The 11,682-nt window shown below is 39.6% G+C and overlaps 2 protein-coding genes across 2 annotated transcripts in view; both read right to left on the bottom strand.

Moving 5' to 3' along the window:
- Positions 1-1,366: 1,366 nt before the first annotated feature.
- Positions 1,367-11,682, bottom strand: part of LPCAT2 (lysophosphatidylcholine acyltransferase 2) — a 24,440-nt gene continuing 14,124 nt past the window's right edge. Inside the window, exons 9-13 of the mRNA XM_010024043.1 lie at positions 11,631-11,682; positions 10,660-10,813; positions 3,741-3,839; positions 1,888-2,029; positions 1,367-1,614 (exon numbers count right to left, since the gene is read on the bottom strand). The exon at positions 11,631-11,682 is cut by the window's right edge and continues 92 nt beyond it. Coding sequence (XP_010022345.1) covers positions 1,367-1,614; positions 1,888-2,029; positions 3,741-3,839; positions 10,660-10,813; positions 11,631-11,682 — 695 coding nt within the window. The remainder of the gene's footprint in view (positions 1,615-1,887; positions 2,030-3,740; positions 3,840-10,659; positions 10,814-11,630) is intronic.
- On the bottom strand, positions 8,381-9,127 carry LOC104413124 (calpain small subunit 1-like). Its single transcript, XM_010024042.1, has one exon. The coding sequence runs from the start codon at positions 9,125-9,127 to the stop codon at positions 8,381-8,383; it is 747 nt and encodes a 248-aa protein (XP_010022344.1).

Raw genomic sequence — 11,682 nt, 5'->3', positions numbered from 1 at the left:
AAGCACGTGAAACATCAGGATAGGCACAATTATAAATACAGAAAGATTAAACATGGCGATGAGCTTGCAGCCAGACAATGCAAGCAGTGACTTAGAGGCAGAGGTTACCAGTTCACACACCAAAACCTGCTGACACTTGGTTATCTTTGATACTAGACATTCTAGGCTTTGCTCATCTTAGTTTTAATTTGAAAATATACTGCCACTCCACCCCTATTAAGTTTTTAATTAGAAGGATTTGCATAAATACCTATATATAAATACTGTATAAAGTGCACTCAAATCAAGGATGGAAAAAGGTAAAGGCCCAGCTTCCAGTGCACTATTGGGGACTGAGGCAAAACATCCTCAAATCATTAAAAAGACAGTTTGTTTTTTAATCAAACCCTAGGAACACATTGAGTAATGCACAGTAACACAAACATGGCTTCTGGGAGACAACTTTAGAGTAGATACTAACCACTAGAACAATGGCTTGACAGCATGTTTGCCTTTAAGTTTTGCAGAGCAAGCTCACATTCCTCTGTTGATAATTAGTAGAATAAAAAATATGCTGAAGTTTGAAATGTCCCTCCTAATGTGATCCTGAACAGTTGTTATTGCAACCAAGATTCTGTTTATTTTTAAATAGTGGATTAATTCTTGGGTCTTATTGCCTGCATTTTCCTGTAGACTGTGACCTGCTATTTTGGAATTCTCATTAGGTTTTTTGTTGTTAGAAGCACAGCCATTTGCATTTTTAACTGGCCTCTAAGCCTAAAGCTGTTTCTGTTAACATCAGTGAATTAGCATGTTTTGTTCAGGAGCTTAGGCTTTATGGTTCACGAACAGTTAAGGGAAATCTAAGAACAGCTAAAAGAAAACACAAGCTTCAGCTCTCAGCTTCTTGTAACTCCTTCATGTCTCTCAGAAACTTGACAAGGGCTAAGGGATATTGCAAATTAAACCACTCTGGCATCATTTTTCCCCCTTAAGATAAGTCGGGGATGTAGGGAATTGAGCAGCACCTAAGATTCCACTTGTTTTTACACAAGTGGATCCTCAGTTTCAATCCTGAGAGGCCACTGCAGTGCTGGAGCCTCCTACCCCTCCTAGCACATCTACTACTTTTGTGGAAGCATTAACTTGGAAGACAGTGAACAAAATTCCCAGTATTTGTGATCCTGACATCAAGGACAGAATAGTTATAGTAGTTTCTCCCTTACATTCAAACCAGAATAACTCCTCTTGATACGAAAGTAAAAAAAGAATACAGATACATAGTTTTTTTAATTGTAACTTCCCTCTCTATTTTATATCAGTTGTGCTTATGAATAGCTAGGGAAAAAACCCTGTAGAATTCAAGAGCTGAATTCTTCAACTCTTCTCAGTCATCCTTTTTGTCAGAGGCAGTAGAATTATCCTCTTCATTGCCTTCAGGACAGACCTTATTTCTTGCAGTCGGTGTTGTTTCTGATACTGGGACTGTACTCTTTCTAACTGGACTGTGTTTGACTTCAGGTGACTCAATGTCATACCCCTCCAACATACCCAACTGGTATCTCTGTAGCTCTAAGTATGTAGTAAACAGCTTGGCATATTCTGGATGCTTGAGTGCAAAGTGCTTGAACTCATCTGAAAAATACAGAAAACACAGGTACTATAGTGCAGCAACAGAATCAAAGGAAATTTCAGTGCCTGCTCCTTTTACTGAAGCTGATCTGCAGTTACTTCTCTCTGAAGTATCTCAGGCATATCATACAAAGTACCTAGGTCTGTGTTTCAACTGCTTTCCCCAGAAACAGATTATGAGAACCATGAGATAACTTCAGGGACAAAAAAGGTAAGAAAATCTCACTGTCAGTATGATTACCAGAGTGCTCTTTGTTATAAAAGGATGTAACTTACCATAGGACAGCTTCCCGGTTTTATCTGCATCTATTTCTTTAAAGAGCATAGAAACATCAAGCTCAGGCAGCCCCAGAGCTGCCCGAATGATACAAGCAAACTCATCTTCCTTTATAGTGCCATCCTCATCCAGGTCAAAGAGCTGAAAAAGACAACACGTAGAAATACTTTAGCATCGGCTTGCCTATAAACCTTCTGTGCACATTAGCAACATATATTAGGTTTCTAGCATTTAAAAGGTGATCTGCAAACAATGCCTAGGATTTGGAGAGACTGGTTGCATCTCAGCCACTTTCTCTTGTAAAAGATTTTATGTATTTTCTCTGGAATAAGAGTAATCAGAAACTTAGCAGAGCAATGTACATGCTATAGTTGGGATTTCAACATTCTGCAACAACAAACCAATCTCACAGCCTTAGTTCAGTAATAAACTCATATAAAAGTGACAAAACCAAAACATTAGCAAAGGTTTATGTTTACTATGAGCTATGCTAAGGGTCTACTGGAATCAAGCACTACTACACTGGAACATCTTAAGATTTTAGTCTTCATTTTCATTAAGCTCTTGCACATCTAGCATCAGATTCAACTTGCCACAGTTTATGCTCTGACATAAAATGCCTAAATTTTAGTATAACTGATCGGTCACCCACTAAGGAATTATTATCATTAACAAGGAATTTTGGTGACTGGAAGTGCAGTAGATGTACATCGATCACCTCATCCTCCCCAGCACAGTGACTGTGAGCATCTGCTGTGAATCAACCCCTTGAGAAACACAAGGGATGGATGGCTCTAATGCTTAAGTACTTGCTACAGGCAAACCTTCCCAAGAAAACAAGTAGCAGAAGGAACTTCACAGTTCCATTTCAGACTGAAACAGGCTTTTACCAGCTGAACCAGTCATTTCCTACTGAAACCGGGAATTCAAATTACTAATTTTATAATCAGCACAACCGTTAAGATACTGGAGTATAGTCTGGAAAACAATACAATGGAACAGCAACAATAGGTGCTAGGCTTGCTTCTTCATGGGAATCTGTAGTGATAAAACATCCCTAAGAAAGCACAAATCACTTGGAACAGGTATAATGCTTATCTGTAAAGCAGCCAGTGGATATAATGGAGTGCCATAAAAAATTCTGGTACTTCCCAAGTACTCATGAGTATCAAAAAGTACCCAAAATGAACATGATCCATGTCTCCTCTATTGTTCAATATAGGTCATATAAGAACAGATTACTGGGTAAAGCAACTGAATCTGTATCAAAGATCTACCAAAAAAAAAAGTCACTTGAGCATTTTCCTGTTCAGGGATTCACAGCCTGGGCATCCCTGGTCACATGTTGCCTGCTTGTATCTGAGATTTGAAAGGAGCTAGTGCTCCTTGACTGCTGTACTATCACCACACCATAGTTCAAACCAGTTGGATGTGCCAGTCCTCAATAGCCCTTCTTGGCTTTTCCAACCTCCTCGTCTTTGTTAACAACAGTGACTCTACTGAGCACTTGACCCACGAGAGGATATTGCTCCATCTTTTGTCTACTTGTGACCCTGAAGAATCACAGCAGAAAAAACCTCAGACGAAATAACTGCAAGTGCTGCTGAATCATTTCTGGAGTTAGCCTGCCAAGTTACATATTCATTAGTGCCTTCACATGGCTTTTGAAACCCTTTTCCATGATGCTGGCAATTCCCTCCTTCCCCTTCACACTCTAAATGTCAATTGGTTTAAGAGTATTACTCACATTTGCATAACAGATTGAAGCTTTAAACTTATGATTTGAAAGCTAACAGATTTACAGTCAGTCTTGATTTGTCAGGTTTGTAGGTTTACACTAAATTGAAGTTACCTTAAATGCCATCCGAATAGTCTCTTCTGTGTTGGCTGGGTTACAGAGAATGGACAAACCAATTACATACTCTCTGAAGTCAATGGTGCCATCTCCATTCTGTAAGTTAACACACACATGACAGTAGTTACAGTTAATACTGCAGATCACTGTAACAGTTGTTGTATAAATCAGCTATACAACTTGCATTAAAACAGTTTACAGCACTACAGATAATGGTTCTTCCCAGAAAAAAATACTAACAGATTGCTAAATGTATGTAATACTAGGGCTGAAGCAGCAATGCACATATTTTCAATAGCTAGAAATTTGGTCTCAATTTCTCTTGTAAACACCCAAACAAAAAAGATTTAAAACAACTTACAAACTTTTTCTTTAGTATATGATCTCTGAGAAGCCTCCAGTAAGAACTGGAATAGATGGGTTTAGGGTAACTATAAAATTTGTTGCAGCAGTGGCACTTGTGCACAGGCCAGTGCAATATCCTAGAACAGGCCAACAGTGAGGCTGTTGGCCTTGAGTTAATTCTTCCTAAGAACCTTCAGCAATAAAATATATGCCAGTGGAAGTACAGCCTGATGATGCTGTACATCTACATGGACTACCGTAAGCCTTTCTCTGAAGCAAATGCATTGCCCTACATGCTATTTTGAAGCCAATACACTATCCTTTTAAGCCAGAAATGCAATGAACTAATTGTAACAGCCTCTCTGGTAAGTTCAGTTTAGATATGAGTGAATATTTCACTACAAAGCCACAGCAACAAAACATCTGAAGCTTGCCTTGATATGAGATTTGTGACCAGTTTTTCTATGTAAGCTGAACTGTATTTGTGGATAGGAAAAATGGCAGAGGCCTGTTGAAATATATGCTTAAGTCAGTAGTGTTCCTGTGACCACACTGAGAGTTTCGGGAAACATCCTGTGTCTGGGGAAGAGACATATCTAAGTGTTAAGTGATGGGACACAGAGTAGTTAATGAAAGCATAGCAGAGGTGACTAGTAGCTCATAGTTTGGAATATTCACAATAAGGGCATTAATCAAAACCATTTTAAAAGCAAACAAAAGTGTGGAGTTCCCTTTGTGGATAATGTGTTGTACATTTCAAGAAGAAAAAAGTTTTAAAAAGCAGACTCCTTAAGTCTGAGAATAACACAAAACTTTTCCAGCCAGGCGACAGAAGGGTGGTCTGCTGGGTAAATCCATAGTGAACAGCCAGATCTAGATTCCATTTCTAGCTCTCCTACCAACTTACTATGCCCACTTGAGTGTACCAACCTTAACCTTTCTCTTCCTGCTTTTCTACTGCTGAATAGTGGAATACAGAGCTTGCCAGTGGAGAAATGCTAAGGCTGCTCCATGGTGCACTTTAAAACCATGAAATAGGGATTTCTGCTACTGAATTTAGGCTTTAAGGTAGTTCTTGATTAACAAAATATGTGCAATAATATGTTCAGTACTAACTTTTCTTTACCAAGCTATATGTCTGGCAGGATTTAAAACTGATAATATACACTTCTATTTAGCCTTCTAATCCAGCTTGGGCCTCTTTTGCACAGACAACTGTTACATTTCTTTTGAAGACGTGAAACCATTGAGCATCTAGCACTTCAAAACTCTGTAAATTTTAGAGAAACTTTTTAGCAAAGATATGAATAGTCTTTAAGTTATTTTTGTCCGTGTCTAAGATACAACTTTTAACAGTTTTTAATCACTAGAAAAGGACAATGTTGTCTCATAAATGCTGTTTTATTTACAAATGTTGTGCTTTCATTGTGCTGCTGAGCTTGACTTTTAAATATTTCGGCTATGTCACAGTTCTCATAATAGAGATAACAGATCAAACTTTAAAATGTATCATTATAAACCCAAACTCTTAAAACAACAGAGACAAGAGCGTGGATAATGATTGTTCCATGGAATGTTAGTTTTGAACAGTTTTGTTGACTGCATTCTTAGCAAAGGATTGTTTGATGTGATTAAAAATAAATTTAAAAAAAATATTCTAAAGTTAAGAATATGTATCAGAGGAAAAGAATTGGGAAGTAAGCTTTAACTAAAACAGTCTCATTAAAAACAACCGCTGAAGTAAGTTAACACAGCTGGGGCTGCACAGGGAAAAATGACAAGAGCTAGTAAGGGTCATACTACTTTCATTAAAGTGCTAAAACTCAGTAATCAAAACTGAGTGCAATCTGATATGCTGAACTCCAGCCATCTGAGTAGGAAATCAAACTACTATACTTGCAAGATCATGTTGTGACTAGCTCTGCTAAGCCCTAGAACTGCTGGCAAACTTCCAAGTGCTCTGGCATGTTGGCTAAGGAGAAATGATAGGGTTGGTGTCTGGAAAAAGAGATGGGTGTTAAACTGAAAATGCAGGAAAACCTTCACTGTTTGTGTAGCATCACTGCAAGCAAGGACTTGCAGTAGTCTTTCTACACATATCTAGCTGTGTTTGCAGCCTGTGCAAATATTTTAATATTTTAAGGAAGCAACACATAAGCTGAGCTCCAATTCTCTAAATAGCAAAGTAGAACACCAATATTTAGATACTTGTATTTATGTTTCATAAAATAACTGACACAGTGTAACCTCAACAAGCCCTGTTTTCTTTACAGAAACTAGTTTTCTCTTACTATTTTCACTATGGCATGCTATGGTAACTAGGGTTTTGTTTTTTTACATAATACAGTAAATCTTACATTTTGGGAAACAAGAAAGTTTGCATTGTCATAAGCGGTCTTATTTGGAGTTGCAAAAGGGTTGCAAGACAGATGCAGTCAATACAGTTTTAATTACCACTGCCACAGATCTTTTTTCTCACTATGTAAGGCAATGGGAAAAATCAAATGTGCATGTCTGTATGCTATTTAGCTAAATAAACCCTGAGTCACTTAGAGGACTAGCACAGAGAACCTACAACTGGACCACCTGGGGAGGAATTGCAGATGCACGTCTCATGTTCATATCCAGGCTCATCATGCAATAGCCTATTGCTGTAACTCCAAAATTTCCACTGCCTGTTGCAAGTTCTAACTAGTCAGAAAGAGCAATTCTGAAAGAAACCAGGTAGGTTGGTGCTCACATGGAGATATCACACTTTCCCTTGTGCTCACTTTTCTGTTTGAGCCCAAATACCACTGCAGACAACTGTGTGCTTTTCCACTGAACAACCGGCAGGGGCGTGAATGCCATTAGGAAGGGATTGACTTCACAAGAACTAATAAGGGTCGTATTACTTTCATTAAAGTGCTAAATTTGGGCCAATATGAGTATTTTTACTCTTTCTGTCACCCAGCTTAGTATTAAACAACGTGCAGGAGGGAAGAAGCCTGAGCAAAAGTTGTAAGTTACTTTTTCCTAAGTTGCAAGCAAAAGGCTTCTGCATATATACCAGGGAGGAGATTTCATCAGTTTGGAAAATACTATTTGCCAAGTGTAACTGCAAGATGTAGAAATCAAAGCTATGGAAATTTAGAAACAAACCCAAACCACATTTGTAAGCATTCACATGCCCTGCAGGTATTGTGTGGGATTTCTCGATTAGTCACTGATGTTGCCCTGGGGAGGGGCAGGGGTGTGTGGATTCTGACAACTGGAAACTGCGTGTGGTGCTACTCAACTCATCCTTGCACGTTGCACTCAGCTAGCACACACCCTAAACCATTTTCTTGTAAAGCAGCAGAGCCCTGCTGAAAAATTGCCTTGTTACAAGGCTGCCTTCATCAACCATGTAATTCTTAATGCAAAGGAATGTACCTTTGCCAGTTCATGTTATTCCTTTTTCCTTTACTCAAAAGTAGACAGAACTACATAACTAGCTTGAGTGAGATGCTGCACCCTGATAAAATTTAACTCAGCCAGAGGTTGATTTTAGCTGGCTCTCTGCTGTGTGACTGCATTATCACAGCAAGCTCCTCTAAATATAAATGTAGTATTTTAAGTTGTTTTCATTATAACTATAATAAAGCTTAAAGGAAAGAGAGAAAAGGCTAGTTAATAGAATTGTAGGAAGGAGAGAAAGGTTGTAAAAGTAGCCTTCAGTAAGTCTTCAGTTCTGTCTTGGCCTGAAGGTAGAACTGACAATACCACTCAGGTTTTGCTGCAGCAGACAAGCATGAAAAAGCAGAAGCAGGAAAGAAATTAAATATGATTATGTAAATTCATTATAGTTATTGCAACTCTCATGTTTTTCCCCTTGTTGGAAATAACGGAGAAACTCTGTTACTGGTGATTGCCTTCAGGCAAACAGAGCTTTATTCCAGCTTAGCGAATGCTGACAAGTTGGAACAGTAGCACAAACACCAAACTTATGAGCTTTTTATATAATAGTTATATTCACATACAAGCCACTTTACATGAAGAAATAACTAAACTTTGATCCTTCCATATATTCCCACACTTCAGAATCTAGAGATAGTTTTCTGAGACATGCAGCTGTCCAACTGACAACTAACCCAAACCCTTCAGAAAAGCAGACTAAAGCATGCAGAAGATGAATCACAACACTTTAAACTGAGCTATCTACCACAAGCTACATCCACCTTAGAACCAGGAAAAGACTACAGTTCTATAGTAAAGGGTTGTAGTCTTCCATGTGTGTCTTCCAGATGAAGCTTTTCTTCTCTGGTACACCTTCATGAATACATGGTCAGTTCTAGCCAGTCTTCAATGGTCACTTTGATCCGTCCTTCTCCATCTTGGTCCAGGGACTTGAAGGTCCGGAACATGCTGTCCAGTCGTATCAAGCAGCTAATGAAGTTGTTGAAGTCCATGCTGCCATGCTCGTCAGCATACCTGCGCATGATCACCTGGCAAAGCTGCTCGTTCAGGTGGAACCCTGCAGCCTTCAAGGCACCTGGCAGCTGAGCTCTGCCAACAGTGCCTGACTGATCAGTATCATACTGCTTGTAAACACACTGCCATTTCTTGATGTTGTTCCACAGATACTTAAACTCTTCAAAGCCCAGTTTGCCATTTGTATCATTGTCCATGACAGCTACCATGCTACGGCATGTGTCTAAGCTGAAGCCATCTGTCTTCAAGTCTTGATGTCTGGAAATGACTTTGTTCAGGATGTCCCTTAGCTCTGTGGCACATACTTCCATATCATCTCCAGCCAGCTGGACAAAAAGGCGACGGAACTGTCTGATCTCCTCACTCTCATAAGCTTCCACATTTGTAAAATGACTGTGAAGAGGTGGAGGCGGCTCCGGATTGTACTGAGCTGCTGCTTCACTTATAAGATTGACAAGCCCTCCAACAAGTCCTCCAAGATTCCCTCCACGTCCACCTCCTGTTAGGAGACCTCCAAGGCCACGTGCAAGGCTCCCTCCATGACCACTGCCACTTCCTCCGCTCAGCAAAGCTTTAGCAAGAAACATCGTGAAGACTCTTTGGAGTTACTGAGAGATCCAGGGCTTCTGTAACGCTCCAAAGCCGTATGGCATCTGAGCTGGGTGTAGGCAAAACACAGTTTATCTGCATGCTTAAACTTCACCATGTCTGTGCATGTCAACAGCTGTGCCAAAGTTCTCTCAGGTCTCAGTAGTTTCTGTCAATTGCTGACACGCCTCTGTTTCTTTTCTTCTCTGCATAGTTAGCTTTATATGATTTGAAGAATCTTTGTAGAAAAAAGCCCAACGAGGCTTAAAACCACAGAGCAGAAGCCTCAAAATACCTGTGCTCATAATTGAAGCAATTGTAAAAGAGCCCTGCCACATTAGTGTTGACTGTTTGTCAGTAAAGCTGATCTCTTTAAAAATGAACACAGCAAAAGCTTATTAGTCTTGTCTGTTCTTGCTGTCTTTTATACCTTCAGTTTCTTAATGAATTGAGCAATTGCTGATTCTAGTCACTGTCACTGTTGTGCCACATAGGGAAAGTAAAAGGAGTCTTGCTTGCCCTTAATTATTTTGGTTGACACATGATGTTTCTATTGTATGTACCGTGCTTCAGGACTCGGACTACATGTTTATAGGATCCAATGGTCCAAGATGGGGAGACAAGAATGAGGAAAGGATGAGTACCTAGCAATGCATTCAGCAATGAAGGAAATGCATTTGACTACCCTCTATTGTACAGCTTGTAGAACCTTTTTATGTGGAAAAATCCCAAAACTGTTCTTATTGGCATATGCACGGCAATGACCTCCCAGGGACAGGTGTACTGCTAAAGCTAACTTGATCACGAGGACTGATGCTGAACTGGGAGAGCTCCTATGATAAGAAATGAGCTCCAGCTCATCAGCACTTGTAGGACAACATGCCACTTACACTGCAGCACATAATGGGTGCCTATAAGCAAGATGAATTCTATGCTGTGCTCTAGTCACTGATGCTTCTGGTTTAGTCAGAGTGGCGCATCCACAGAGCAATTTGTCTCATCTTCAGGAAAAAAGTAGAAAATGAGAGATCACCACTAACTACAGGGGAAAGCCTAAATGATCAAATTAACATGTAGCCTCCTTTATGGCTGGAGATAGGCGAGAGAAGACCTCACGATGTCTAACAGCACTGTTCACAAACACATATGCAGAAACACACACTCAAGTCAGCTTCAGTCTGCCTTAAATTATCTACTTACAACTAATCAGTTAATTAGGCTGTCAGAGTGTACGTAAGCTCAAAATCTGGGGGAAGCAAAAGGAAATATTCAGCCATTACCAGCATGAGGATTATCATCTGATGGTGGTGCAGCAACTTGGTCCAAGAGATGGCTGTCAGCTTGGAACCTACAAACTGATAGTCCTTTTTCCATTGAAACTTAAGATGAAAACTGCAAGAGTCACCTATCTTGCCCACAGGAATTGCTAACCAAGAAGCATTTACTAAGCTGGACATAATGAATTAAATATCCTTTTGGGACATGATTTTTAACAAAACATTGTCAACATGTGAGTTAACCAACTACTCACCCTGTCGAAGAGTAGAAACAACTCTCTGAGGACATCTGAAATAGGCAGCTTCAAGTACTTTGCAAACTCCTCAATTCCAATTCTTCCCCCTTTGGAAGCACTTGCAATAGCAGCAAAGGTATCCAGCTGCTCTCTGACACGATTCCATTGTAGGCTATGCAAATATGAGGGAAAGGAGTTATTTCTATACAGCAGATCTTGGACAGATGGAATTTCAGTAGGAGTTATTGCAGTGTTCAAAGATGAAAAACAGCCAAACAGAGCATGTGTGCACAGCATTAGAAATGCTGTGCTTCCAAGCTGATATTTAATATGAAATCAGAAATAAAGGATTGCTCCCCACAGTTATTAATATTAAAAGCTGGCAGTTCTATGCTTGGGTATAGATTCACTGCACACATACTTCATATTTGACCACAGCCATGCCAGGTTATTTGATGGAGTTACCGTATGATTAAGTAGTGTGATCCTCAAATTCTACTCTATCCAGACCAAAGAAGTTGACACCACTAGCAAAACATGGCTGCACACTACAACTAAAAACCTTAACCCCTGTCTGATATCTCAGGCTGGAAAGAAGTTGGTTTACTTCCTACCACACACTGCCTGTGCATCTCCACAAAAGCTATTTAAATTGGGCACCAAGATAACTATCAAATGCCTAAAACAGATACTGCTCTACCTTCCTCACCTTTTGGTGAGATAAATCCATAAAATATTAGAAAAATATATTTTAGAAAAATATATTTTTGCTCTTGTAAGACTGCCCACAAAAATTACTTGGGATTAGTTCTTACTGAGATTTTCCTAATCTCCGATTTCCATATAGTTTATGTATGTGAACTGTATACATAAATACATCATATTACATGTGGCCAAGTCAGTTGTCAGGTAATGTATCCTTTTGTAGGTGGCCATCGACACCTGCAGCACTGCAGTAATTACACTACCAACAGCTACATTTCCCTTACTGGAGTTTCTTGCTGATTTTGGTGAACTCCACCAACCCAGCTTCCATGGGTA

Source organism: Nestor notabilis, unplaced genomic scaffold, assembly GCF_000696875.1.
Source record: "Nestor notabilis isolate BGI_N333 unplaced genomic scaffold, ASM69687v1 scaffold13931, whole genome shotgun sequence".
NCBI lineage: Eukaryota > Metazoa > Chordata > Aves > Psittaciformes > Psittacidae > Nestor > Nestor notabilis.
Note: the sequence above shows the minus strand (reverse complement) of the source record. Positions and strands in the feature narration are given on the sequence as shown.

What these genes read in the sequence shown, in the direction of transcription:
- LOC104413124 (XM_010024042.1), bottom strand. Translation starts at nt 9,127, where the DNA reads ATGTTTCTTGCTAAAGCTTTGCTGAGCGGAGGAAGTGGCAGTGGTCAT.